The sequence below is a fragment of the Ovis canadensis genome, chromosome 13 (genome assembly GCF_042477335.2).
Source record: "Ovis canadensis isolate MfBH-ARS-UI-01 breed Bighorn chromosome 13, ARS-UI_OviCan_v2, whole genome shotgun sequence".
NCBI classification, from domain to species: domain Eukaryota; kingdom Metazoa; phylum Chordata; class Mammalia; order Artiodactyla; family Bovidae; genus Ovis; species Ovis canadensis.
Genome location: NC_091257.1, coordinates 90917073 through 90940352, shown reverse-complemented (window position 1 = coordinate 90940352; position 23280 = coordinate 90917073). Strand labels below are relative to the sequence as shown.

Sequence of the window (23280 nt, the reverse complement as noted above, 5' to 3'; positions counted from 1 at the left end):
GGCAGGAAGAGTAGCTCAGTCTGACACTTGAGGCCATAGCTAGAGTGGAATGTCCCCTGCTGAGTCCCAGAGCTCGCTGCCCACACCAATAATCAAGAGAAAGAAACATGTGTACATTGTCTGTGTGCATGTGTGTGCGTGTGTAACCTGACCCTGCCAGCCCTGCCTGGTCTGAATTTGGAAGAAACCTCTCTCTGCCCCTTTGCTCACCCCCAAAGTCTTTCTCTTGGCCCCAGCTGACCCCCACCACCCCCCGGCATTGGAAAGGGTGCAGACAGCTCCAAGTCACAAAAAAGGAGAGAGGTGAGGTGTTTGTGGGTACCACCACTGGGGGTGAGGGATGCATATCTGGGGTCTGAAGACCCTTAAGATCTTGAGTTTAGAAGCAGAGACTCAGGAGCCAGGGGACTGGGTTTAATTCCTGGCCCTGCCATGAGCTGTGTGACTTTAAGCCAGTTACTCAACTCCCCAAGCCTCAAGTTCCACATCTCTAAAATGGGTTCATAACCCAATAAGGGTATAATAATTACATGAGAAACAGTAATTAGGAAAACGGACTTTCGAGTCAGACCAGCTGTTACTTAGTCTCTAAGTTGCGTGCAACCCTTCTGCAACCTCATGGACTGTAGCCCGCGAGGCATGGGGTTTTCCAGGCAAGAATACTGCTGTGCACGGCCATTTCCTTCTCCAGGGGATCCTCCTGACCCAGGGGTTGAACCTGTGTCTCCTGCACTGGCAGGCATATTCTTTACCACTGTGCCACCCGGGACGCCCTGGAGTCTGATTACTTAGGTTCAAATTTGGCAATCACTAAACTGTCATCTCAATCAAGCCACTTAACCTGTGTCTCACCTGAAAACAAGTGTCCACTTCTTAGAGTTGCAGACACTCAAGTGTTAATACCCATTAATGCCTGACACACAGCAGGTGCCAAGGGTTTGGTTTGACAGTGATGGAGGAGAAGGAGGATTCATCTAGATTTCTATTGCTCTGAACAGGGCCTGAGGCAGAATCAGTTCAGTTCAGTCGCTCAGTCATGTCCGACTCTTTGCGACCCCGTGAATCGCAGCACGCCAGGCCTCCCTGTCCATCACCAACTCCCGGAGTTCACTCAGACTCATGTCCATTGAGTCCGTGATGCCATCCAGCCATCTCATCCTCGGTCGTCCCCTTCTCCTCCTGCCCCCAATCCCTCCCAGCATCAGAGTCTTTTCCAATGAGTCAACTCTTCACATGAGGTGGCCAAAGTACTGGAGCTTCAGCTTTAGCATCATTCCTTCCAAAGAAATCCCAGGGCTGATCTCCTTCAGAATGGACTGGTTGGATCTCCTTGCAGTCCAAGGGACTCTCAAGATAGATGCTCACAGAAACAAAGGGCAAGAGGGGGTGGCAGTCACTCATGTGCGCCACAGCTGCCCCTCAGTCCCCAGTGGTGGCAGCCAGGTTCCCAGGCGGGGACACAGGCCCAGCACTTCTAGAGCATTCAGCCTCTCCAGAGAAACTAGAAATCTAGACTTTTATGTGCACTCTCTCAATTTTTACAAGTTATCTTTATTTAAAACACAGTGTAAATCAAACAGAGATGTACCTGAGGGCCAGGCTCGGCTCTGAGCTGCCAAGTTTGCAACCACGGATTTGAGCCCACTGTGATGGTTTTTTTTTTTTTTTTTGGCCATGTTGTGTGGCATGTGGGATGCGGTAGTTCCCCAACCAGGGATCAAACCTGAGTCCTCTGCATTGGAAGTACAGAGTCTTAACCTACTGGACTTCCAGGGAAGTCCCCGTTATGGGTATTTAATTCAATGGATGTAAGTTTATTTATCACGCTTCCAATCTGGTGGCTCAGATGGTAAAGAATCTGCTTGTAATACATGAGACAGAGGTTTAATCTCTGGGTTGGCAAGATTCCCTGAGAAGGGAATGGCTACCCACTCTAGTATCCATGCCTGGAGAATCCCATGGACAGAGGAGCTGGCGGGCTAAAGTCTGTGGGCTAGCAAAGAGTCAGACACAGCTGAAGGACTAACACTTTACACAACATCACCTCATTTAATCCTTGCAGTAAGCACCCTACGAAGTGGTCATGTTTCCCAGCTTCCCATTCGATAAGTGAGAAAGTTGAGGCTCAAGAAGGTTGAGCAATTTGCCCAAGGTCACTTGGCTGGGAGTCAATCTAGGATCCTCCTCCCTCAGCAGTCTACGCCCTTTTCTGTTGTTACTGGCTCTGAAATGAAGAGTCTTTAGTTGACTGGTGCCTTCAGGCTGAAGGAAAAGGAAGATGGTCTTTGAACAGGGCTCCGGAAATTATCTCAAACTCTCAAACAGCTTAGCGTGGCTTATCCAGATGCTCCACAGGCCTGGGAGGAACGAGGGTGTGTTGGTCTACTATGCAGCTTTGGCACAGGAGCCCAGAACCTCCTGATGGTACTTTCAGCAAGGTTGTTTCAGCTTCACGACCAGCATGTAAGACATTACTGACTGCTGTCTTGGTGACAGCAGTAATCACTCCCCAAAGCCTGGAGTTGCTTAAAAGCAAATTCCTTCTGATGTTATATTCAACTAGAACCATGTCTCTTTGGTTTTCCATGACAATTACATAGCACTGTGTCCCCACGAACAGGCCTCAAACACAAACAAAGAAGGAGAGACAGCCAGGGGTCTTGGAATACCAGCAGCAAATTTCAAAGCTGCTCAAACAAAGGGTTAAGCCCAATGGTTAAACATAATAGCTTAATGCCTTTTGCTAAGTAACTCTGAGCTTTACCAGGAAGGCTGACAGATCCCAAACAGTGCAAACAATAGCTGGAATTGTTCTAGTGAAAACTAGTCTGACTGCATCATTTGCCAATAATTTTTTAAACAGCTTAACTCTCCTCTGCTTCCTTGACTCCAACCCGACCTGAAAGCAAAAGGCAGATGACTTGTTGTCCCAACGTCAACCCCCCGTAAACAGGACGCCTACTTGGATGGGGCGGTGGTAGAAGAGGACTCAGAGGTCCAGCCCCAGAGCCTGCAGGACACACCCGGGGCCGGGCCTGGAACCTGAAACTGACTAGCGCCTGTGAAGGTGTCAGCATTTCTTGGAACTGGAGACCATTCAGGAAGTTCAGAACACGAACCAGCATACTTTTACCTTTAATGACTCGACAAAATTGTTAGCAACGTACAAAGTTTTGGTCCAGAGTCAATAATCTAATTGGACGGGAAGAGAAATTGTCGTAATGACAGTACTTGGGAGAGGATGCGTGTCTAAGGCCGTCAGTCCCTTACCATGTTACGTGGGGTGAACGGAACCACCGCCAGGCCCGCTAAAACACACAGCAGGAGACCTACCTTCTCTGCCACTCAGAGTCCAGACATCAGCGTCAGCACGGTTAAGCTTCAGTTTCCCCGGACGATCACTGTTTACAGTAAGGCTGGGTGAGACCAGTAGTTCTAGCATTTCCTTGTACCTGCAAGAAAACAAAGGGAAATATAATTTATTCATTAATTATGCATGCTTACTAATGATTCCCATTTCTTTCCCTAAGAGTATAAATATTAAAGCTGATTACCTAAACTCAGCCATCTTATAAATTCTACATCATAAAAATTCACTGAACTTTTCATCAGAGGGAAATGAGGAATTGAAACGAAGTACTTGCTCCCCTCCGGAGAATACACCCACTTGATTAAAACTTTCCCCTCCTTCCTCCTGTATTTTGCCATTAGAAAAATTATATTTGGGCCTTTAAAATGGCATCTAACTGAGCTGGAGTGAGCCAGGGAGACTTTCCAATAGAGGCAGAGAGAAACAGGTGGCAAGGTAGGACTGAATTTGGAGTCCTACAAGCCAGAGGCGTGGAGAGAAGGTGGTGTTGACTGCAGTTAAGAGAGACTGAATGTGGTGTTACATGTCGCTTGTGCAAACGGAGAAAGGCTCAAAAGATGTCATGGATATGTAAACGTCCCTCAGGCAGCAGAGCACTCAGCCCAGCACTGTGGTCCCCATCAAGAAAGAATACGCTAGCTCCTGAATTACCCAGGATTTGATAAATGCTATGGGGGGGGGGGGGTTGTTGGGGAGGGCAGCAAAGAAAAGGGACAAATTTCTGGGGGTCATTCTCATTTTTTAATGAAAAATTTTATAACTCTTGCACTAGGTCAGTACTTATTCTTAAATTTCTACCCCTACTTTGGTTAGGGAATGAGGTTTCTTTTTTTTTTTTTTAATTTATTTTATTGAAGTATGGTTGACTTTTTCTATCACAGCATAATTGCTTTATAATGTTGTGGTGGTCTCTGCCATGCATCAGTGGGAATCAGTTATAATTATATACACGCCCCTTCCCTCTTGTGCCTCCCTCTGCTCCCCACCCCTGCCTATCCCACTCCTCTAGGTCATCACAGAACACCAGCCTGGGCTTTCTGTGTTGATTTACAATTTGTGTTAATTTCTGCTGTACAGCAAAGTGATTCAGTTAGGTACAGATATAGATATAGATATGTATGGCATATACACATACTTTGGCATAGTATTTTCCATAATGGTTATCACAGGATATTGAAGATAGTTTCCCTGTGTTATACAGTAGGAACTTATTGTTTATCCATTCTATGGATAATAGTTTGCATCTGCTAATCCCGAACGCCTAAACCAGCCCTCCCCCAATTCCTCTCCTTCCACAACCACAAGTCTGTCCTGTCTCTGAGTCTGCTTCTCAAAGATACATGCATCCGCTATGTTCACGGTAGCACCGTTTACAGCGGCCAAGACATGGAGACAACCTAAGTGTCCACCGACAGATGAACGGATGAAGAAGATGTGGTTCACACACACACACAATGGAATACTAGCCATAAAAACGTGTCGTTTGCAGCAACACGGACGGATCTAGAGATTATCATACTGAGTGAGCTAAGGCAGAAGGAGAAAGACGAATACCACATGATACCACGTACACGGGGAGTAAGACGAATACCACATGATACCACATACACGGGGAGTAAGGTTTTTTATTAATGTGTACAATGTCAAACACAGCAATTTTCAAAGGACTAAACTACAACCAATAACATGCGACACTGATTCAAGTCATCCTCAGAGGAAGGCTACGGTAGTCACTGCACGTTAGTATCCAAGGTCATCCTTGGCAGGATCCATCATTACTGTGTTAACAGAACACAGTGTGCCAAGCGAAGGCAACATGGTTATGAACTCACAATCCATCCTGAAAAGACTGTGGATTCAAGCTCCGCTTCACTACTCAGTACCTTGAACAAGTTAACCAAACTGCTCGAAGTCAAGTTTTCTCACTTGAACAATGGAGATTATCAGTATCTCCCTTACAAGGTCATGGTGAAGATGCAAAGAGATGAGATACAAATAAAGGACCTACCAGGCAGCAACCTAAATGCCCATTCACTACCACAGGAATGAAGAATACAGGTAGAAAGGTCTCATGATGGAACACAATACAGCGATGAAGAAGACTGCCCTGGAGCGCCACTCAGCACGATGAACAGATTGCCAAAGCACTGGGCAATGAGACAGAAGGGTACCCAGCGTATGATACCATTCCTATGAGGTTCAAAAGTATACAAATCAATATTACACACTGTTCAAGGATAGGTACAATCAATAAAAAAGATAATAATATGTATAGGAATGATAGACACCTGTTTCAGGAGAATGGTTAGCTAGGGGTCATCAGGGGATGAAATTTAGAAAGAGGTACCCTGGAGCTTCAATTGTGTTTGCAACAATGTAGTTCAGAGGTTGGCACAAACTCTGACCCAACCAAATCCATCTTATCATCTGTTTTTACGTGACCCATGAACTAAGAATGTCTTTCATATTTTTAAATGGTTGAAAACAATCCTAAGAAGGATAGCATTTCATGACCTGTGAAAATTATGTGAAATTCAAATTTCAGTGTCCATTAGTAAAGTTTTCTTGGAGCATAGCCCTGCTTGGCAGGTTACTGTATTCTTCATGGCTACTTTTATGCTGCAATTTCTGTGTACAGTAGTTGCCATAGAGACCCACAAAGCTGAAAATATTTCATATCTGGCATAAAAGTTTGCCACCCCCTGCGTTAATCTGTAAGCAAGTGGTGGAGGGCAGGAGGAGAAGGGGGTGACAGAGGATGAGGTGTTGGATGGCACCACCGACTCAATGGACATGAGTCTGAGCAAGCTCCGGGAGACAGTGAAGGACAGGGAAGCCAGGCGTGCTGCAGTCCACAGGGTCGCAAAGAGTCGGACATGACTTAGCGACTGAACAACAAGTGGTGGCTTAGTCGCTATGGCATGTCTGACTCTTGTGACCCCATGGACTATAGCCCGTCAGGCTCCTCCATCCATGGGAGTTCCCAGGGGATCTTCCCCACCCAGGTATGGAGCCAGCATCTTCTGCATTGCAGGTGGACTCTTTACTGGCTGAGCCACCAGGGAAGCTCTCATAGGGTTCCTCTGCATCTCTGCATGCCCCAAATACTCAATATTTTATAACAAAGAAAGAAATCACTTATCCCAGGACTTGCACATAGGAAGTACTTTATATGTGCTTTTTAATCGGAGGAGAAAATTCCACACAAACTAGCTCCTAGCGTTTATGTCTCTAAACATTTGGGTCCTAAGTGTTCCCATGTATACATGGGTCCTAAGATCCGGTTTTCTTGTTCCTCAAATGCCACAAGGCACTCCAGAAAGAGGCCTCCGTATCTCTTTAATATGTCAAAACATATTGTGTGGAGTGTGGCAAATAGCAGACACTGAACTTATTGTCTGACTGTAGGTGTCAGAAATTTGCATTTTATCCAAACTCATTCCCTTCATGCTTTTTGATATATGCAAATAATTGAAGGTTAAAAAATAAACAATGTTGTAAAAAACTGCATAGGTCTCTAAACATCCAAATGCTATGAACGTGGGTATGAAAAGCAGCAAATTGTTAGCTAAATGACCAAATCCAGTGAAAAACGTAAGGAATTGTTTTTACTCCTTCTTAAGGTTTAAAAATATTTGAAGTAGTTTCCAATATTTAAAAATGAGGTGATTTCACATAAGAATCTAGAGTTTCAGCTTCTTTTGAAGAATTAGAGGAACACTGACCACTTCTGAATTGCAGCTATCAGTTGGCTGCCCGCTTTGGTCAAGGCGTATGAGCTCGTTTGCCACAGTCCCCCACCACTCCCTAGTGTCTTATATTTGACCCCACTTTTTCCATCTCCTTATATTTCCCCATGGTCTTTACAGGCTTTTGTGTTTGAGCTCCGTGGATTATGTGCCATCAGACAAGCCTGATGAGGAAAGAGACAGCAATGTGACACTTCTGGCCTCAGCCCCATAGTTTATGGTTTTTTACTGAGTATTACTGTCAGATATGCAGATGATACCACCCTTACGGCAGAAAGTGAAGAGGAACTAAAAAGCCTCTTGATGAAAGTGAAAGAGGAGAGTGAAAAAGTTGGCTTAAAGCTCAACAATCAGAAAACTAAGATCGTGGCATCCAGTCCCATTACTTCATGGCACATAGATGGGGAAACAGTGGAAACAGTGGCTGACTTTATTTTCTGGGCTCCAAAATCACTGCAGATGGTGATTGCAGCCATGAAATTAAAAGATGCTTACTGCTTGGAAGAAAAGTTATGACCAACCTAGAAAGCATATTAAAAAGCAGAGACATTACTTTGTCAACAAACATCCGTCTAGTCAAGGCTATGGTTTTTTCAGCAGTCATGTATGGATGTAAGAGTTGGACTACAAAGAAAGCTGAGCACAGAGGAATTGATGCTTTTGAACTATGGTGTTGGAGAAGTCTCTTGAGAGTCCCTTGGACTGCAAGGAGATCCAACCAGTCCATCCTAAAGGAGATCAGTCCTGGGTGTTCATTGGAAGGACTGATGTTGAAGCTGAAACTCCAATACTTTGGCCACCTGATGCAAAGAGCTGACTCATTTGAAAAGACCCTGATGCTGGGAAAGATTGAGGATAGGAGGAGAAGGGGATGACAGAGGATGAGGTGGCTGGATGGCATCACCGACTCAATGGACATGGGTTTGGGTGGACTCCAGGAGTTGGTGATGGACAGGGAGGCCTGGCGTGCTGCGGTTCATGGGGTTGCAAAGAGTCGGACATGACTGAATGACTGAACTGAACTGAACTAGTGATGGACGTATAGGATGCCTTCATCTCTTAGCTACTAAAAACAATGCTGTAATGAATATCTTCATTATAAATATATATATACACACACACACACATATATGTAATGTGGTGTAGTTACACACACATACATATTCTTAAAACATACAAATATTTGAGGAGGATTCATGTGCCACTGGGTATATATGAAATGAACCTGACCCAAGTACTAGCAGATTTTTCTTCATAAATCCTGTGCTAATCTAGATTCTTGCCAGAAGTACACGTGCGTTCTAATTTCATAAATTCTTGCTAACACTTGGCATTGTCCAGCTTTCTAATGGCTGCCAAACTGCTAAATGGAAAGCAATTATCTCATACTGGTTTTATTTTCATTTCTATGATTCTAGAGACTTTGAACATATATTCACATAACTGTGGGCCATATGAGTTTCTAGGAACTGTCTATTCATACCTTTTATCCTTGCCCATTCTTCTAGGTTTTCTTTTCTCCCCCTTTTTGTGGATTTCCTGGTGTGCCTTGTGGAGTCTAGGTATTACTCCATTGTTGGCTTTTTTTTTTTTTCATTTTGGTGACAAAGCAAAAGGCTGTATATTATCAAGGCTGTATATGATCACCCTGCTTATTTAACTTCTATGCAGAGTACATCATGTGAAATGCTAGGCTGGAGGAATCACAAGCTGGAATCAAGATCGCCAGAAGAAATATGAATAATCTCAGATATGCACATGACAGAATCCTTAAGGCAGAAAGCAAAGAGGAGCTAAAGAGTCTCTTGATGAAGGTGAAAGAGGAAAATGAAAAACCGGCTTTAAAACCCAACATTCAAAGAACTAGGATCAAGGCATCTGGTCCCATCACTTCATGGCAAAAATGGAAACAGTGACAGACTTTACTTTCTTGGGCTCCAAAATCACTGTAGATGGTGACTGCAGCCATGAAATTAAAAGACGCTTGCTCCTTGGAAGAAAAGCTATGACAAATATAGACTGCATATTAAAAAGCAGACACATCACTTGCTGACAAAGGTCCATATAGTCAAAGCTATGGCTTTTCCAGTAGTCCTGTATGGAGGTGACAGTTGGACCGTAAATAAAGTTGAGTGCCAAAGAACTGATGCTTTCGAACCATGTGGCGCTAGAGAAGACTCTTGAGAGTCCTTTGGACAGCAAGGAGATCCAACCAGTCCATCCTAAAGGAAATCAACCCTGAGATTCACTGGAAGGGCTGCTGCTGAAGTTGAGGCTCCAATAGTTTGGCCACCTGATGTGAAAAGCTGACTCATTGGAAAAGACTCTGATGCTGGGAAAGATTGAGAGCAGGAGGAGAAGGGATGACAGAGGATGAGATGGTTGGGTTGCATCACCGACTCAATGGACATGAGCCTGGGCAAACTCTAGGAGCTGGTGAAGGACAGGGAAGCCTGGCCTGCTGCAGTCCACGGGGCTGCAAAGAGTCGGACACGACTGAGCGACTGAACAACAACAAGACATTGCAGGGCGAGTAAGGCAGGACTCGAAGGCCCAGGGTCCCAGAGATGAGACGTGGGCTGAGCTAAGTCTGGCCTCGGCTACGTTTCCCCTCATGACATTTGCCAATTTATAAGCACAGAAGAAAAAAGAAGCAGCTTAGAGTTTTCCAGTCTCAATGAGCTGGGGAGACAAAGATTGGAGTTCAGTTTACTAAGGCAGCTAGGACCCAAGGAGCTGAGATCTTAGAGATGTGAGAACCACAGAGAAGTCAGCCTGACGTCGGTGACAGTCATTACCTTTGAGGTGTTTGCTGAAACCTAACCTGGGTGGGGTAAGAGTCAGAGAAGCAAAGCAGAAAGGTGGTGGCTAAGAAGGCAAGGAACGAAGCAGAGATTTGGCAATCTCCCAGTACCAGGGAGACAAAATTGGAGTTCACGGTCCATCAAGATGAGACTTCTTGGTAAACAAATCGGCCTTTTAATGAGACCTCTGAAAAGTCACTTCCTTGGAGTAAGGACCAACCAAACAGATCCTGTCTTGAACCATTTAAATCTCTTATTAGATCAAAGTGATTTGCCTCAACTGTCACCACTTGCCAGAAGAGCAACTTTTCTTTTGGGGAAGATGTCATCTTCCAAAATTTCTCCTACACAATGCTTCAGTTCAGTTCAGTTCAGTCCAGTTGATCAGTCGTGTCCGACTCTTTGCGACCCCAAAAACTGCAGCACGCCAGGCCTCCCTGTCCGTCACCAACTCCCGGAATTCACCCAAACTCATGTCCATCGAGTCGGTGATGCCATCCAGCCACAATGCTTAGCATTTCATAAAAACATAGGCATGCAAGAGACAAAACCAAACAGTCAAAAACCAAGACCAAAAAAAAACCAAACTCATATATAAGATTCAGATATCAGAGTAACTAAGCAAGGACTTATCAACAACCTTGTTAATGTGATCAAGAAAAGAGATTTACAATGGAAAATGCTACTAGAGGACTAGAAGTTCTGAAAAAAATCAAATGGAAATTCTAAACCTGAAAAATACTATAACTGAAATTCAGAACTCAGCAGAGCATTTGAATCACAGATTGGCTATAACAGAAGAAAAGAATGAACTGAGATATAAGTCACTAGACTAATTTTAGAACGAAGGTTGGAAAACAAGTTTTTAAAAAAGTATAAAATAAACATCAGACATCGAGTAAAATCTAACATACATGTAATAGGACCACAGAGGAGAGGAGAGAAAGAACAACTTAGAAACAATATTTAATGATAAACTGACCGAAACCCCTTTGAGACTGATGAAAGACATCAAACCAAAGCAATGAAGAAGTTCTGTGAATCAGAAGCAGGATAAACACAGAGAAAAATACGCCAGGGCATATCACAGTCAAACTACACATATGTAAGAACATACTAATCTCAAAAGCAGTCAGAGGGGGAATAAGGCAAATTATTTTTAAAGAAGGTCTAATAAGACTTCTCAACAGAAATGACGGAAACCAGAAAACAATGGAATTTTATCTGCCAACGTAGAATACCATGCCAACAAAAATCCTTCAAATATGAAGGCAAAAATGAAACAAATTAAGATCATTTGCCACTTAATTTTGCTACAAAATTTAGATTACTATAGCAAATAGACTTGCAGTACAAAATAATACTCTGGAAGCATAAAAATTCAAGGAGGGATAAAGAGCAACATAAAAGGGTAAATTCAAGAGCAGAGAGGAACAAATAAGCTTAACACATTCTAAGGACTGTGCATTTTCCTTGAAGTAATACAAGTACTAATTTATAGTAAACTGGTAAAGATTTATCATGGGTGCAGTCTATAATCTTTAGGGTAACTGCTTAGAGAATAAAAATTATACATGTATGCCAACAAGCTAATCCAGGAGAAAGTGGAATAATAAAAGTACTTGATTAATCCAAAGAGAGCAAGAAAGAAAAGAAACAAAGAAGAGATGGAACACACAGAAAAAATGATAGATTTAAACTTCAATTTATCAATAACTACATTCAATGTACTGCACTAGAGTCTTTGTTAGGTAATGCAAGACCTAAAATTCAAACATACCTAGAGCAGTACAAACATACAATCCTTTAGAGGCAAGTAAATAAATATCACAAACGAAGTCAAAGCAATAGAAATGTTAGTCCCGGGACTCCCCTGACACACCAGAGGTTAGGATTCCGTGCTCTCAGTGCTGAGGATCTGGGTTCAATTCCTGGTTAGGGAACTAAGATCACACAGGTTGCCCAGCATGGCCAAAAAAAAAAAAAAAAGTAGTCCTTAAAATAAATACAATATATTAAAAAAAATGTTAGTCCTCACACACTAAATAGGACCCTAAATTAAGAACCTGATTATTGTTCTTTCCTGCTGCCACCTAGAGTTTATGGGCACTGGTATCTCATAGAAGCAAACCATTAACCACAAACTATAGCAACATGAATAGTTCAAGGCAACATAAAGTGAGAAAAATCCTTGCAAAAATTCTAACACCAGCTCCTATGTCCCAAGCACCTATTATGTGCCAGGCACTTTCCTTGATAATTTTTACCTTAATTATCTCCTTTAATTCTCTCAACCACCTGGGGAAATAGGATTATCCATGTCTGTTGGGTTGACCAAAAAAGTTCATTCAGGGAACAAATTTTTTGGCTCACCTAATATTTCCCAATAGGATGACTAAACACAGATTTAGGGCTAAGCAAAGCACAGGGGCCAAGGAAAGGAGAATCATTCCTGTTTGGTGAACATTTCCTATTCTGCCCTGAGGATCTTAAAAAAAAAAAAAAAAGCTTTGTAGATTTCAGCACAGGGTGAATGTTGTGTTCATGTTTTATGGGTCATATTGTTTTATTATTGAATTACCTGAGCATCAGAGGAAGTGGCACTAATCTCTCCGGTGTTTTGAGGGCTCTGAAGGGCCTCACCTGGCCCCATTATAGTGCCCACCTTAGAGACAATAGAAATAAAAACAGCTAACTCTTAAAGAGCATTGACTCTGGGGCTAGGCGCTCTTTGTATGTATCAGCTCATCTTAATGCAGTGATGTGGGCAGAGATGAGGAGACTGAGATTAAGAGAGTGACCTGCTGCTGAACGGGTGAGAAAGCTGCGGTACATGTACACAATGGAGTATTCCTCACCCTTAAAAAGAATACATTTGAATCAGCTCTAATGAAGTGGATGAAACTGGAGCCTATTATACAGAGGGAAGTAAGCCAGAAAGAAAAACACCAATACAGTATACTAACGCATATATATGGAGTTTAGAAAGATGGTAACGATAACCCTGTATGTGAGACAGCAAAAGAGACACAGATGTATAGAACAGTCTTTTGGACTCTGTGGGAGAGGGAGAGGGTGGGATGATTTGGGAGAATGGCATTGAACCATGTATAATATCATATATGAAACGAATCACCAGTCCAGGTTCGATGCATGAGACTGGATGCTTGGGGCTGGTGCACTGGGAGGACCCAGAGGGATGGTACAGGGAGGGAGGAGGGAGGGGGGTTCAGGATGGGGAACATGTGTACGCCTGTGGTAGATTCATGTTGATGTATGGCAAAACCAACACAATATTGTAAAGTAATTAACCTCCAATTAAAATAAATAAATTAAAAAAAATAAAGAGAGTGACTTGCTAGTTAGTGGGGGAGCCAGGATTCAGAACCAGGTGGTTCTGGCTCCAGGGTCTGTGCTCTTAACCATGTTGTTGTTGTTTAGTTATTAATTCACGTCCGACTCTTTTGTGACTCTATGGACTGTAGCCTATCAAGGCTCCTCTGTCCATGGGATTTCCCAGGCAAGAATATTGCCATCTCCTTCTCCAGGGGATCTTCCCGACCCAGGGATCGAACTCACATATCTTGTATTTCCCACTGAGCCACCTGGGAAGTGTGCTCTTAACCACAGCTTGCGACTGAAACTGGGTCAGAATTTAAACCCAGGGTCCATCCAGCTCCAACACTCACTAAGCCAGCTCTGTCACTTGCTATGTGGGTTCAAATCCTAGCTTTGGGTCTTATGAGCCTTGTGACCTTGGGTGAGTTACTTAACTTCTCTGAGCCTTATCCAACAGAATGGAGAAAATAATAATACCCTCTCAGGGAGGTTGTTCTGCACATTATGTCAGAGAAGGCATGAGTGAGTGGGTATTCAATAAAGAGTAATTACTGACATTATTTGCATTCACAGACAAAAGCTTGAAACACACAGTGGTTGACGCTGGGAACCGCCTTGAGGACTGTCTGGAAACCACTGGTTCCTATCATGGTCTGACAGGCAGAGTTAGTTCTCTCACAATTTTGGGGGTACTTCCTTCACTTTCTCCCCCACCCCTTACAATTACTTGAAAGAGGAGACTGGCTTATTTTCTTTGCAGGGAAGCTTAGAGAGAAATCAGGCTTGTCATAACAGAGTCCGAGGAGAGGAGAAAGACTCAGTTTCCTTTTCATGAAGGCAGGGAAAGGAAGTGAAGGTGTGGGATTCACTTACCAAATAAAATTTTGCCCTGCGTTGCACTGTTGCAAAACCAGCAGCTTCAGAACCAGGACAGGAGGAACAAGAAAGAAGAAAGAGGCCTAAGTCCCCGCCCTCTGCCCTCTTCTCCTCCTGCGGCTGCCAGCGGCTTGCCATCATTTGTTATCCTTGTCACCACCGGTGTCCCCGGGGACGGAGAAGCTCTGGGGGAGTGTGGAGGAGCCCAAGAGATGACAGCTGGAGGGTGGGGGCGGGGGTGACTTCAAAGGCTGGGAAGCATCAAAAGCAGATGGAGGGTCCCAGGCGGGCAGGCAGCTCACCTTTCTGCACCCCCCGCCGAGCGCACTGCTACCTTGGCTGAGAACAGGGGCCCTGCCTGCTGGATGCAGAGGACAGATGGCCAGTCGGCCAAAGGGCCCTTAGAGAGGGCCAACTCCCGGCAGCCTTCAGGGGCTTAGAAATCCAAATCTGCCGACAGCGATCACCGGCTTCTGGAGGGGCAACAGCTGTGGCCCACACCTGGACCTTCCTGGCTGCCTCCATCCCATTTGATTTCATTCAAAATACATCTGCTTATTGTGAAATGTCTCTGCCCCTCCACCTCCGTCTCCCCGAGCCTAGGCGCGGTGGGGACGGACACTGCTTGCACTAAAAGCCCAGGATCCTCCCCCCTCCTCCCTCTCCTTCAGCTCTCACGTCCAATCCATCACTCGGGGTTGTCAAGTATATCTGCTAACATCCACAGAACCTGTGAACTTCTCCCCACCGCCCCCCACGGCCATCGCCCAGGGCCAAGCCGCCACCCTCTCTGCCCTGGACAAATACCACCAGCCTCCGAACCATCTCCCTGGAGCCACTCTGGCCTCCCTCCTGCTTGTTCTCTGTGTGCCAGCCAGAGGGACTTCTGACGACATAGATCTGAAGCTGCCGCCTTCACTTCATCCTTGCTTCAAACCTCTGATTGTTCTTAGAACAAAGCAAAACTTCTGAGCGCAGCCTTGATCCGGCTTCCCTTCGCTTGCTGTCTCATTCCAGGGTGCCTGCCTTCCTCTCACCCCATGCTCTATCACGGGGCCTTTGCACATGCTGTTCCGTCTGCCTGGAATATGACTCCCCTCCGCTTGCCCTTTGGGGGTCTCAGCTCTAGCAGGATTTCCCCAGGGATCTGGGGTACTACCCGTCCCTGAGTACAGACCCTTCCCCCTGGTGCGTTCTAGGGACCCACGCCCCTCTCTTTCACATGCCAGTCACTCTAACAATTTTTAGGCTATTTAATTTCCATCTGTCTTCCCAACCAGACTACAACCTACCTGAGGGAATTTATTTTGTCCACCACTACAGTTCCCAGATCTGCAGGGCCTGGTTCTTGATGACTATTTAATAAATATTTGTTGTAAGATGAATGAATGTGCTATATGAATAAACGTTACTTATTCAACCAATATTAACCGCCTGTTACATGTTCCAAACACTGTGCTGGTCACTGTCATCGTCACCACTCTGGACAGGACACTTATTTACATTCGTTGCCTGGCCCTTCTAGGAAAGGATTTTGAGACCCCTGGTTTACCCTTCCTGCCAGCGTTAGCACTGTATGTAGACATGATCAGAAGTACGTGGATGCTGGCTGCGGATCAATGAAGCCCGAGTGCTGCAATCACTGAGCCCACGAGCCTAGAGCCTGCACACCACAATGAGAAGCTGAGGAGTCGTCCCCGACCGCCCCAGCTAGAGAAAGCCCACATGCAGCAACAAAGGCCCAGCACAGCCAAATATAAATAAAAATTTTAAAAGTACATGGATGTTGGATGCTACTGTCCCCAGGCCATCCCAGAAGGGAGAAGTAGTCCAAAAGCTCCTGGCCAAAGGATACAGGTGTTTGTTAATTATGGTTATCACACTATTAAGTTCTGCCTGGCTATCATGTCCTTGGTGTTCCTGCTCCCCCAGCCCATTTGTTTTTCCCAGCTTATTGAGATAGAACTGACATATTACGTAAGTTTAAGGCATATGATGAGATGATTTGATACATGTATATATTGCAGAGGGATTTTGGTAGTCCCACTGGGAGCTTAGAAAGCAGAAATGTCCCATGTAACAGCATGGAGGAGAAAGTTACCACTTAAAGAACATGGTGGGAGCAGCGGGTGCCTGGCACTTGGTCCTGGTGGTTCTTGTGGCAATAGCATCTTTCCTTTCCTTAGGGGAACTGCTTCTCCCCCACTTTCTGTGCATGTCGCTTGGTGGGGCTGACTGACAGGCCCGGAGACTGGCCATTTGCATCCTTCCTCCCTCCGTCTAGTGATTGGCTCAAAGGTGATGGTCACGTGAGTCAATGGAGGCCAATGAGAGGCCTGGGGTTACCCAATGTAGAAGATATTTCTCCCACAGGACACAAACCTTGGAAGGTATCTATTTCACTGGCAGTGCAAGTCCACAGACTACCTTTGAGTGGCACAGTCTTGGAAGACTGTGACTCCCATTCTGACACATGCATGTCACATCTTTGGTGTTCAGTGTAAGAATAAACTGTAAATACAGTAAAATTCAGGGGTTGCTGTCACCACAAACGACTTCCACATCTAGGGGGAAGGATGCCACCTGCTGACTCTAAAGTCAGAAGCCCCTCCTCCTGCCCACATCTCCGTGTCTCCACCCTGTCTCCCCCTTTACAGTGGGGAAGATGTCACTTAACAGAAGTTGTGGGACAGGGCTGGGATACAGAGGGGACCAACACCCCAGATGAATGAGGTGCTTTCTGTCTCCTCTCCAAATGTTAGGAAGAAGGCTGGTAAAGTACGAACACAGTTGGCACTAAATTCATTCACTGATTCACCCACTGAGTCAAGCTGTCAATCATTTAGAATCACTGACTTCATTCATGTTGCTGTTGTTCAGCTGCTAAGTTGTGCCTGACTCTGTGACCCCATGAACTGCAGCATGCCAGGCTTCCCTGTCCTTCACTATCTCCTGGAGTTTGCTCAAACTCATGTCCATTGAGTCAATGATGCTATCTAATCATCTCATCCTCTGCTGTCTTCTACTTTTGCCTTCAATCTTTCCCAGCATCAGAGTCTTTTCCAATGAGTCGGCTCTTCACATGATGTGGCCAAAGGATTGGAGCTTCAGCTACAGCATGAGCCCTTTCAATAACTATTCAGGTTTGATTTCCTTTAGGATTGACTGGTTTGATCTCCTTGCCGTTCAAGGGATTCTCAAAAGTCTTCTCCAGCACCACAATTCAAAGGCATCAATTGTTCGGTGCTCAGCCTTGTTTATGGTCCAACTCTCACATCCATACATGACTACTGGAAAAACCGCAGCCTTGACTATTCAGACCTTTGTTGACAAAGTGATCTTTGCTTTTTAATATACTGTCTAGGTTTGTCATAGCTTTCCTTCCAAGGAGCAAGGGTCTTTTAATTTCATGGCTGCAGTCACCATTTGCAGTGACTTTGGAGCTAAAAAAAATAAAGTCTGTCACTGCTTCCACTTTTCCCCCATATATTTGCCATGAAGTGATGGGACCAGATACTGTGACCTTAATTTTTTGAATGACTCTATTCATATCATACACCCAAAATCAAAACTGTTGCTCATTCACTAACTTACTTCCCTTTTTTTTTTTTAGGAAGACCAAGGACTGTTCCAGGCACTGGGGATACAGTGTCAAATTGGCCAGACAAGTTCCCTGCTCTCACAGAGTTGACATTCTAGATTGAATTGCTCTTCAGTCTTAGGTGGCATTCATCAATGGGTGACCCCAGACAGCTGGGTTAGATCTCCCAGCCACATAGATGGACCTTCTCCTGCTCTGTTATCCCTATTATCTATTGTGTGTGTGTGCGTGTGAAGTTGCTCAGTTGTGTCCGACTCTTTACGACCCCGTGGACTGTAGCATGCCAGGATCCTCTGTCCATGGGATTCTCCAGGCAAGAATACTGGAGTGGGTTGCCATTTCCTTCTCCAGGGGATCTTCCCAACCCAGGGATCGAACCCAGGTCTCCTGCATTGCAGGCACACTTTATCCTCTGAGCCACCTATCACAGCTCTATTATCTGTATTACTCTACATTTTTATGATACAGTTTTAATGACCCAGCTAATATCTCAAAACATTTCAATAAATTTTAGAATTTTAGATAAAATTAAAGCTGGTGGCTCAGAGGTTAAAGCGTCTGCCTCCAATACGGGAGACCCAGGTTCAATCCCTGGGTCCGGAAGATCCGCTGGAGAAGTAAATGGTAACCCACTCCAGTATTCTTGCCTGGAGAATCCCATGGATGGAGAAGCCTGGTAGGCTACAGTCCACGGGGTCGCAAAGAGTCGGACACGACCGAGCGACTTCACTTTTTTAAGGCCATCTTAGATGTGGGTTTGATCTCTGAGTTGGGAAGATGCCCTGGAGGAGGACATGGCAACCCACTCCAGTATTCTTGCCTGAAGAGTCCCATGGACAGAGGAGCCTGGCAGGCTACAGTCCATAGGGTTGCAGAGTCGAACACGACTGAAGTGACTTAGCATGCATGCAAGGGCACCTCTGGTCACCGTCTCCCATTAGCTATATCCACGATGACTGATAAAATGAAGAGCTTTGCAGACCTTTTTCTAGTCACAAACACACATATATCCTTAAATACACACAGTATTGTTTTATAAATGTATTTCATGAATATGTATTTATCAATGTCATTTCCCTGAATATCCTATTCTAGGACATTTTTGGCTCTAGTAAGAAAATGTCTTGATGTTCATTCCATGTCATGACATAAAGATCTAGCTTATTCTTTTTAACTGTTGCATAGGATTCCCAGGGCTCTGGGCCAGCCCTCAGATCTCCCAAGGCTGGTTGATATAACTTAATGCCACACTGCCTGGGATGGGTCTTCTTGGAAGCACAAGCATGCAGTTCTCTAGGGGTGATATCCCAAGAGAGCAAAGGCTGGGTCTACCTTTAAAATTGTAAGGGACGTTGGCAAATTGCCTCGGAGTGGCTGATCAAAATTTATATTCCTAGTGGCCATGTCCTGTCTTCACACCTTGTATTGTTTCCATTCCCTGATCGGAAAGCCTTTATCCAAAACTCTCCTAGGAAGACGCAGCAATTATCTGCATCTGCCCCACAGCAGCAGTCCACTCCTCATACCGTCTTTCAGCCAAGCAGATGAAGTTCTTATCTTAGAAAGGGAAGTCTTGTGTCTTATGTCGGAAAGGAAAACCAGCCTGAGTCTTGAATCTTAGCCCCAGACAGCTGTCTCATTCAGGTCTGATAAATTCTCTTGTATGTGAACTTGGTGCAGAATAAAAACATCAATGGGAGAATTTTACTACGCTTCTCTCAGCCGCAATACCATGTAAAACAAGGGCCCATTGTTTAGGAGAATCCAGTTTTGTTTTTTATTTTGAGATCATTGCAGAGTCACAAGAAGTTGTAAAAAAAAAAAAAAAAAGTACAAAGAGGGCCTGGGTACCCTTGATTCAAATCCCTCCTTCCTCCCCCACGATTATATCTTCCATAACCATAGCACAAGATCAAAACCAGAACACTGACATTGGGACAGTGTGTTTGTATCTCTGTGTCATCTTATCTCATCTGCAGATTCATGTAACCACCACTGCAATCAAGAGTGGTGATTCCGGGACTTCTCTGGTGGTCCAGGGGCTAAGACTGCATGCTCTCAATGTAGGGGGCCTGGGTTCGATCGCTGGTCAGGGAACTAGATCCCATAGGCCACAACTAAAGATGCTGCCTGCTGCAACTGAAAAGCATCCCACACTCCACAACGAATATCAAAGATCCTGCATGCGCAACTAAGACCTGGTGTACTCAAATAAATAAATATCTCAAAAAAGAAAAGTGAAAGTGAAGTCACTCAGTCGTGTCCGACTCTTTGTGACCCTGTGGACCGTAGCCTACCAAGCTCCTCTGTCCATGGGATTCTCCAGGCAAGAATACTGGAGTGGGTTGCCATTTCCTTCTCCAGGGGATCTTCCCGACCCAGGGATCGAACCCGGGTTTCCCGCATTGGAGGCAGACGCTTTAACCTCTGAGCCACCAGAGAAGCCTTAAAAAAAAAAAAAAACCCTCCTAAAAAAAGAGAGACAACTATCCCATCACCACAAAGATCCCCCTTGTGCTACCCCATTCAGAAATACAGCCATCCTCATTCCCAATACCCTTAACCCTTGATAATCACTAATCCTTTCTTCATCTCTAAAATGTCACTTTCAGAATATTACATAAATAGAATCATACAGCACATGACCGCTGCAGATTGGCTTAACAAATGACTCAAGGTCAGATGCGTGCATTTTACAGTGTGCTTCCCCATACTCAGTAGACCCACAAGAGACAAACTTCACAAAAGCGCCCAACGTGTGGTGACAACCGAGATGGGACCACACACACTCCGCTGATTTCAGGTTGGGTTCAGCACAGCCCTGGAGCAAAATGCAGAACTTTATAGAATATTTCTCATGCAGAGCCATTAAAAAAAGACTCCAACCCACAACCAACAAAACAAGGTACAAAGCAAAACACCACGGACTCTTACTGCAAGGGAAGGCTTGCCCGCACCAGTGGTGGCTGGGGAACATCAAGGGCTTGGGGGCCACCAGGAGCCCAGGGACCTCCCCAGCAGGCAGGCAAGCGGCAGCCGGCAGCAGGCAGTGTTCCTTGGATGGCAAAGGCCTTTTGTTGAGTCCAGTCCCTGCATTCGGTAGACACCACGCCAGCCCTGCTGCCCAGCCCCTCTCCCTCTTACTCACCCAACCACAGTCCACCACAATGGCCTGGACTCGATTTAAACCATGAAGAAACTGCTTCTGAGGTCACAGAGCAAGAATGTTTTAATGCGAATGAAGAGGGAGGGGTGGGAGAAAGATAGTGGAGAAATGCAAAAAGAAACTGTACTAGACACGAACTATTAGAGGGACTTCCCTGGTGGTCCAGTGGATAAGAACGTGCCCTCCAATGCAGGGGACGTGGGTTCCATCCCTGGTCGGGGAACTAAGCTCTCACGTAGCACAGGGCAACAAAGTCCAAGCACCGCAACTACAGAGCCGGTGAGCCACAACTAGAGAAGGCCACACGCCGCAATGAACAGCCCGAGAGCTGCAACTAAGACCTGATACAGCCAAAAAAAAAAAAACAAACAAAACAAAAACCTTCTAAAAATAAACATTAGAATATCTTCATCCTATCCAAATCCTTAGTTGGGTCTCCATGAAGCGCTGACCACTAGGAAACTGAAAAACAGTAATTCTCAGGCAGTGAATGCTGCCTAGGAACCAGGCACTGTTTTAAGTGCTTTTTCAGATTTAAACTCATGTTATCTTCCCAAATGGGATTCCCTGGTGGCTCAGATGGTAACGAGTCTGCCTGCAATGTGGGAGTAGACCCGAGGTTCGATCCCTGGGTTGGGATGCTCCACTGGAGAAGGAAATGGCAACCCACTCCAGTATTCTTGCCTGGAGAGTCTCATGGAGGAAGGAGCCTGGCGGACTATAGTCCATGGGGTCACAGAGAGTCGGACACGACTGAGCAACTTCACTTTCTTCCTTCTTTCTATCTTCCCAATAGCCTCCATGAGATTGGCAGAACTTAGATCCCATTTTACAGATGAGGAAAGCAAGGACGGGAAGTTGAAGTCGCTTGCCTAGAATCAGCTACAAGCAGCAGAGGCGGAGTTAAAGCCAGGATGTCTGGTGCTGAAAGCTCCACTCTCCTGCCATCTGCCACGCTGGCAGCAGTTGTCTTAGAATTAATCTTCCCTAATGATGGATCTCTTTTACTTACATCATTACTCTCAAACTGAATGGGCCATGCCGTGATTCATGAGTTTTTTAAAATGTTTTTCTTCTTGTGTTGAGGTTAGCTCAATTTTATGCAATTTCATAGACTGAAGGGTATTTTTTCCCCTCCTTTTTTGGTAAGATGATTTTGGAGTGAAGGCTATAAGTTGTTTTTTTTTTTTAATGAAAAATCTGAATCATACGCAATAGCAGACGGAATGGTAAAATGAATTGCTGTGTACCATTCAGATTCAGCCGTTTTCAAGATCTCACCACACGTGTCTCTTCTTTTTTTTTTGCTCTCTTCGGTAAAGTGTTTTTAAAAAATTCTTGAAGTCTCCTCTCTCCACTGAACATCATTTAAAAATCTGAACATCAAAAAACTTTTTATTTTGTAATGGGGTATAGTGGATTAACAACGCTGCAATAGTTTCAGGTGAACAGCAAGGGGACTCAGCCGTACTTATACATGTATCCATTCTCCCCCAGACCCCCTTCCCATCCAGGCTGCCGCATACCACTGGGCAGAGGTCCCTGTGCTATATATACAGTAGGACCTTGTTGGTTATCCATTTAAAATATAACAAGTTGTACATGTCCACCCCAAACTCCCTTCCTCCCATCCTTTCACCCAGCAACGATTAAGTTCCTTCTCTCAGTCGGAGTCTGTTTCTGCTTTGTAAGTTCATCTGTATCATAAAAATCTGAACACTTTCTATGATCACGCCTAACAAAAGTCACAGTACTTCCTGCCATCCTGAACACTGCTCATCTTCACACCTTGTCTCTACATGCCCTCAACTGGGTTTATAAGATACCTGTTTATAAGGTCTAAACAAAGAACACACATCACAATTGCCTATTGCATCTCTTACATTTATTTAAATTAGAATAGCCTCCCCTCCCTTTTTGTTTTTTTTTTTAAAACAGACTATTGACATGTTGGCGAAGTAGACCATCTCATGTTCTGGACTTACCCGTTGGCTTCCTCATGGTGTTGTTAATTTCTCTTTCTACTTCATGTCCCACGATTTCACTTTAAAATGAGATTGGGTTTGGATTAATCTGGTGGGGTGGCAAGGCTTCCCAGTGGTGCTGAGTTCTTCCCATCGCCTCGCATCAGGAGAGGCATGGTGTCCACGTGTCCCCCCTGCCCTTCCAGTGACAGCGAGGCCAGGTGGCAACACCCTGCCTCCTCCAGTATGAAGCTCCCCCTACACCTTTCATCTAATGTTTTCATCCACTCATGCTCAGGGCTCGGATCAGTTATTTCATTAGGGGTCTGGAAGTTTTCTGAGTGGGGAGAGTTATCTGGGAGTATTGCGATCGTATGAATACATCTTTGCAGGATCTGCATGCCGCCAGAC

The 23280-nt window shown here is 44.9% G+C and overlaps 1 protein-coding gene across 1 annotated transcript in view; it reads right to left on the bottom strand.

Annotated features, from left to right (window-relative positions):
- EYA2 (EYA transcriptional coactivator and phosphatase 2) overlaps positions 1–23280 on the bottom strand; it is a 258893-nt gene that overhangs the window by 167472 nt on the left and 68141 nt on the right. The window contains exon 2 of the mRNA XM_069548701.1: positions 3334–3452. Within this exon, the coding sequence (XP_069404802.1) occupies positions 3334–3442 (109 nt within the window). The 5' untranslated portion in view covers positions 3443–3452. The remainder of the gene's footprint in view (positions 1–3333; positions 3453–23280) is intronic.